The sequence below is a fragment of the Hypanus sabinus genome, chromosome 10, assembly GCF_030144855.1.
Source record: "Hypanus sabinus isolate sHypSab1 chromosome 10, sHypSab1.hap1, whole genome shotgun sequence".
Lineage (NCBI taxonomy): Eukaryota > Metazoa > Chordata > Chondrichthyes > Myliobatiformes > Dasyatidae > Hypanus > Hypanus sabinus.
In genome coordinates, this window is record NC_082715.1 from 66603423 (window position 1) to 66610113 (window position 6691).

Genomic DNA, 6691 nt, shown 5'->3' on the forward strand with positions numbered 1-6691 from the left:
AAGGCATTGGTGAAGCTTTTTGGCTGTGACATCATTGTGGTTGGACCAGGCAGATTGCTGGTGATGTTCACACCTAGGAGCACTCAAGCTCTCAGCCCTCTTAGACTTAACAGATTTGATGTTGACAGGAGACAGGAACATGTGCACTCCCCTTTCTGAAGTCAATGATCAGCTCTTTTGTTTAGTTGACATTGAGGGAAATGTTGTTGTCATAACACCATATTGCTCATCTCTCTATCTCCTTCCTGTACTTCAACATTGTTAGTTGAGATGTGGCCCACTACAGTGATAACATTTGCAAATTTGGTGATAGAGTTAGAAAAGTATCTGGCTACAGAGTCATGAGTGTACCGGGAGTAGAGGAGGGGACTGAGAATGCAACCTTGTGGAGAAGCAGTGTTTAGAATAATTGTGGAAGAGATGTTACCGCCTCGACTTATGTTTGTTATCTGTGTTCAGGAAGTCAAGGAGTTGTTTGCAGAGGGAGTCATTATTTACCAGTATCCAGAGTTTGGTGATGAGTTTGTATAGAATAACTATATTGAAAGCAAAACTGTAGCCAATAAATAATTGGTGTAATATAGGTGTCTTTACTGTACGGAAGCTCCAGGGATGAATGTAGGAACTGCGAGATGGCATCTGCTCACTGTTGACCTGTTCCGGTAGTAGAAAAATTTCAATGGTTTGATGTTGTCTAAATATAACATCTCTGTTATATTTAGGGAAGTCATATCTTGATTTCTTCTGAAGATCAGGTTCATCTCTTTTGAATGTTATAGGATTAAACTTCAGAAAAAAGGAGAGGTACATTATATCAAATAATTTGCTAGCAGAACTGATAGAGATGGGTATAACTATAACATTTAAAAAATATTTGGACAGGTTCATGGATAGAAAAGGTTTTGAGGGCTACAGGCCCTTTGCAGGTATGTGATTAATTTAGGAAGGCATTTTGGTCAGCATGGTCAAGTACCTGCTTCAGTGCTGTATAACAATTACAACAAATGGTATCTTGATCTATATTGCAAAAAATATTTGAGTATATGTAATGCCTTCATAGCCCTTCAATAGAGAACGCCAATGCTTCATTACCCTCTGAGTGAAGAGAGCTTTTTAAAATCTCAGTGATATGTAGTTTATTCCTTAATTTGATGTTGTAGCCAATTCTAGACATACAATAAAGCAATGTTCTTCTAGAACACATTTCTCAGCACCATCATAATTTTCCTCTTGAAGTTTTAATAAGATAGGTACCCTGTACAAAACTTTAGTTAATACTGAACTACTTTCAAAACCCAAGATGTTTTTAGGACCAGATGTCTAATAAAGTTATTTTAGCATTCCACTTTATTTGTGCAATGTTTAGTCTCCAAGTTTTGTATTATATCTGTAAAATTTTCCAAATTTAGGTTTGCCAAGGTGGAATAACACATTGGTCATATTAAAACAAGATTATGTTCAGTGCATGTTGATCCCTAATGGTTTTATCCAAATTTTTCTTTATTACCATCATATACATGCATACACATCAACTGGAGGAATCAAAATGTGGTGAGTGCAGTGTGTAAGTTCTGAAGAGTTAGGCATCAGATATCTTACGTATTTAAGGGGCAATAATCAAACATCCTTCTAACTTAATTAACAGACTTCCTAAAATAAGGAAGTGTGCCACAGGCAGAAGAATCACTGACCCACAGTTTTTGAAGTCTGAGTATTTTTTGTGAGAAATACTTGAAGAAAATAATTAATAGGAGAGACAGCAGGACCAAATGATTAAAGTATGATTTTATTGGCTATTGTAATAAACAGGCAGATGGGTCCAGTAACTATTATAGAGAAATAATTAAAAATATTTTTCAAAAAATTTAGAAAAGTAAGTCTGCAAATCTTGTTTGAGAGCAGCATATGTGACAAAAGCAAAATTGACTATGGTAACAAGCAGTCTCAAAGGAATCAAAAATAGATAACAAATTGGATTTGTTTTTCATTGTACTCTTAAGACATGTAGTTACTTAGTCTTTCTCTTATATTCCAACCTTGTATAGCCAGTTCTTGTCAGTGATAGTGAATGAATTCAGCTGAAAAAAAAGACAAAATTCCATAGTATCTTCTGTATATTCTGCAATTTTGATGTAAGTTAACAGATAAAAACAGATAAGAACAGATTAATACAATAATTATAAACTGCTAGTTAATTCAAATTTAAAACAGAATTTCAGAGTTCTATTCTTTGATAAATGAAAGCTTCCCTATCCTTTTTTGGGGAAGCTATGAATAATTTAAACATTATTTTTACAAAAGGTATGAATGATTTGATTTTCTTCTCAAGTCTAAAAATACTTCCTCTGTCTAATCCTTTAAGTGACAAGCACAATTATTTTCTAGCATACGTATATCTAAAAGTCAAAACAATCACACAATCGTGATGAGTTTTTTTAAGGCAGTGCCATGACTGAATGAATGAAGTAGAGAATATCTTGAAGGCTTTATGAACTAGTCTTACCAAATAAATAGATTGACATCATAGATAAATTCAAGTTCAAGTTCAAGTCTGTTGTCATTCAGCCATATACATCTATACTGCCAAGCAGAACAGTGTTCCTCTAGAGCAGGGGTCAGCAACCTTTACCACTGAAAGAGCCACTTGGACCCGTTTCCCACAGAAAAGAAAACACTGGGAGCCGCAAAACCCGTTTGACATTTAAAATGAAATAACACTGCATACAACGTTTTTTTTTTGCCTTTATGCTATGTATAAACAAACTATAATGTGTTGCATTTATGAAATTGATGAACTCCTGCAGAGAAAACGAAATTACATTTCTGCATGCAACAAAAACATTTTGAACTCCGAAAAAAAGACGTTGGGTTGAAAGTTACTTTTAAGTAAAATATTCAATGTCTATTTGAGTCCTTCTTGTATTTATGAAAAACGCCGAACTTAAATTTTCCGCCAGCAGCAAACCAAAAATAACGTCAGCCAGCTGTCATCCTGAAAAATGAAAGGACTATTTCACTGAACTATGAAAAAATATGAATATAAGTAAAATAATAGGCAATTAAAATATTTATCATACTTGGTTAATGGGATTTCTGCTCCTGGACCTCAGCGCACAGCGTCTGCACATCAGGGCTGTATGATGTCACCTTCATCTTTACACAGGATCGCAAGCTGTCATCTGTGAGGTTTTCAATATCACTCCATTTGTGTTTCTGAGCAAGAACGGCCTTCTGACGGGCAACATCTTCAAGGTCTGCTGTCAAGCGTCTAAACTTGGACACCCATATGTCTTTGTCGGCTATGTCGGCCAGTTCCATCTCAAGATCAGGTTGACTCACACCTGCCAATGCAGTCGTATTCAGTAGGGAAGGATCGATGCTTAAGGGAGTGACCGGGAAGGATAATGTGTTTTTTTCCTCTCTGAACTCACAGAAGCGTTTCCCAAACGATGTTTGCATTGCGATGATTGCAGAATGTAAATACTCCGAAATTATCATGTCGTGACCTTGTTTGAACTCTCTCAAATTGGGGAAGTGAGACAAAGTGCCTTTCTGTAAATCTCTGGCAAGCACTGTCAACTTGCTCTCGAATGCCAAAACATCCTCCAACATGTGCAGGGCTGTACGTCCTTTCCCCTGAAGAGCTGTGTTCAGCGTGTTCAGGTGCGCTGTCATGTCTACCATGAAGTGTAGCTTTTCCAGCCACTCTGGCTGTTCCAGCTCAGGAAAGGTGAGCCCTTTGCTGCCCAGGAAAGTTTTCACTTCTTCCAGACACGCGACAAAGCGTTTCAGCACCTTCCGTCTGGACAGCCAGCGATAAAAACACGTTGTAGCGGTGTCAGTAAACTGCAGTCAAAGATAGCTTTATTCGAACTAAACAGCCTTGCTTTTAAGCCTCCCTCAACCCAGCCCCCATGGACGCAGATGCTGCAAAAGACGCGTACTCACAAACCCCCGTAGGCTATCTCCCTTAGCCGGAATGCCGGCTAATTGTGAGCCGTTTCGGATGTGGCAGGAAATGTACAAGATCACCATAATTACATTTCAAAAGCTAACAAACTAACATAAAATACATTTTAATTAAATACTGACCAATTATTTCCCAAAGCCACAGGGAGCCGCAGCACAGAGGTGAAAGAGCCACAAATGGCTCGGGAGCCGCAGGTTGCCGACCCCCGCTCTAGAGCAAGTGGTCAACTCAGTATAAAAATACACACACTCAGCACATGAAGTAATTTTGCCACAAGTAAACTTAGCAAATGTAAAGGGGGTTTCTTCTTTTTTCTTTGTTACTGTGTATGTAATCAAAAGGGCTTCTTTGTTTTGTTAAAAGCAGGAATGCTCCTTTGTTGCAAGAGAGTGCTGGAAGCTTGTTTGGTTTAAAATTTACTGATAACGAGAATTGTATTCCTTTGTAAACCAAATGGGGATTAATGTTCTTTCTTCTGAGTCTGTAAGCTTTTGTTGACGGGCTTTTGGGCAGATCGGCGCGAGGGGGTTGAGAGAGAGGACGCAATGCTGTAAGCTGGGCGAGGAACGGACCCCAAGCGGGGGTCCGAGGCCAGGAGGTACTCTGAGGAGGTGGGGATGAAGCTAGATGTGCTTGGTTGACCACTCGGAGGGTCCGGAGCTGCGAGTCGAGGAGTTCGGAGGGGATCGAATGGTGGCCAGAAGACTTCAGTAATTGAGCTCCAACGGTTGTGCACGAAGTGGTTTGGACTTTGATAAGTTTGGTGCCTTTTCTTTATTTTTTCTGTTCATATATACTGTATCGTTATTAATCACTTAGTTATAGTAACCTTTATAAATTGTACTCATTTAATTGCTTATGGTGTACTGTCTGTTTTTGGGCGAGGCGGGGACATCACACAGCATCCACACCAGCTGATTACCCAGTTTGGTGGGGCCGAAGGCTGCTCCCCCTAGACGAGAATGAGCTGAGCGAGCCTGAGGTGACCCAGGGGGTTATACAAATAATAAGCTGCACTTACGACAGAAATTAAAAAATTAACAGTGAGATCTGGGTGGTGGCAGGAAGTTCGGTTGTCTCATGCTGTGGGGAAGGAGGCTGTTTCCCATCCTGACATGCCTGATAGTGGGGTGGAGAGGGTTGTCAAAGAGATTGTTGGACAGATGGGAAGGATCACTGTCAACGCTAAGGGCCCCGTGTACACAGCGCTCCTGAAAAATATCATGAATGGGTGGAAGAGAAACCCTGATGATCCTCTCAGTAGTCCTTGCAATACTTTGTAGAGAATGGCGATCAGACACCTTGCAATTACTGAACCAGATGGTGATGCATCTGGTCAGAAGACTCTTAATGGTGCTCTTGTAAAAACTGGTTAGAAATAGCTCACTCACCTCAATCTCTTTGGAAATTGGAGACATTGCTGCTTTCTGGTGTTGAGGGAGCATGTGAGATCGTCTGTTATGTGCCCTCTCAGAAACTTAGTGCTCCTAACTTTTTGCATTTATGTGCAGTGAGGGGGGAATCAGCCTGCAGCTTCCTAAAATCCACAATCATCTCTTTAGCCTTGTTCTACCAGCTGCTCTGCCTCCTCTCTTATACTATCTCATCATCGTTGTGATGAGGTCAGCCACTGCTGTGTCATCAGTGAACTTGATGATTCAGTTTGAACTGGATCTGGCAGTGCTGTCATACATCAGCAATGTGGAGAGCAACAGACTGAGCACACAGCCCATGGGGCTAGTGTTCAGTGTGACGGAGCTGGAGATGTTGCTGCCAACACGGACTAACTGTGGCTCTTCCATCAAGAAGTCCAAGATCCAGTTACAGAGAGAGGCACTGAGACCCAACAAGTACAGTTTATGCACCAGCCTCCAAGGGATGATCTTATTAAATGCTGAAATGAAGTCAATAATCAGTGTCCTGTGTATATAGCACCATTTTCCAGGTGGGACAAGATGAAGTGGAGTGCCAAAGCTATGGTATCATCAGTGGACTGACTTGAGGGATAAACAAACTGGGAAGGATCCAATGTAGCAGGCGGTTGGGATTTGATGTGATCCATAACCTGCCACTAAAAGCTCTTCACAAATAAGAGAAAATCCGCAAATTGGCCCAAAACGTTGACTGTACTTTTTTCTATAGATGTTGTCTGGCCTGCTGAGTTCCTCCAGCATTGTGTGTGTGTGTGTGTGTGTGTGTGTGTGTGTGTGTGTGTGCGTGCGTGCGTGCGTGCGTGCATGCGTGCGTGCGTGCGTGCGTGTGTGTGTGTGTGTGTGTTGCTCAAAACACTTCAGTATTGTTGAGGCCAGTGCCACTGAAATGCTGAATGATATAGAAGTCTAGGTCACTGCAATGAGCAGAGCACAAACTGAGAACTAAAAATTCAAGAGACATAATTTTACAATGAAGAGTGTACAATGTACTGTGTATGTTAATCAAAATGGCTTCTTTGTTTTGTTAAGAGTAGGAATGCTTCTTTGTATAATAAGTGCTTTCTCTTGCAGTTGTTTAGCTTTAGACTTGCTGACATCGGGATTGTATTCATTTGTTGACCAATGGGGAATGTTATTTTGTCTTGTGGGTCTGGGAGCGGGGCTTTCGCAGTCTTTTCAGGGGAGTCGGGAAGAAGACGCCAAGGAAGATGGACGTGCGCTGCTCTGCTCGGTCGAACACCCGGGTGGTCCCAGGTGCGAGGACGTGGAGGTCAGAGGAAAGTAACGA

At 40.9% G+C, this 6691-nt stretch overlaps 1 protein-coding gene across 1 annotated transcript; it reads right to left on the minus strand.

Annotated features, from left to right (window-relative positions):
* Positions 1-2632: 2632 nt before the first annotated feature.
* On the minus strand, positions 2633-3894 carry LOC132400299 (general transcription factor II-I repeat domain-containing protein 2-like). Its single transcript, XM_059981262.1, has 2 exons — positions 3078-3894; positions 2633-2992 (listed from the first exon to the last, which is right to left on the minus strand). Exon 1 carries the CDS (start codon positions 3682-3684, stop codon positions 3082-3084), a length of 603 nt encoding a protein of 200 aa, XP_059837245.1. The 5' UTR covers positions 3685-3894; the 3' UTR covers positions 2633-2992; positions 3078-3081.
* Positions 3895-6691: the final 2797 nt, after the last annotated feature.

Bases quoted from the DNA above. Each gene is read 5' to 3' on its own strand.
- LOC132400299 (XM_059981262.1), bottom strand. From the start codon at position 3,684: ATGGTAGACATGACAGCGCACCTGAACACGCTGAACACAGCTCTTCAG.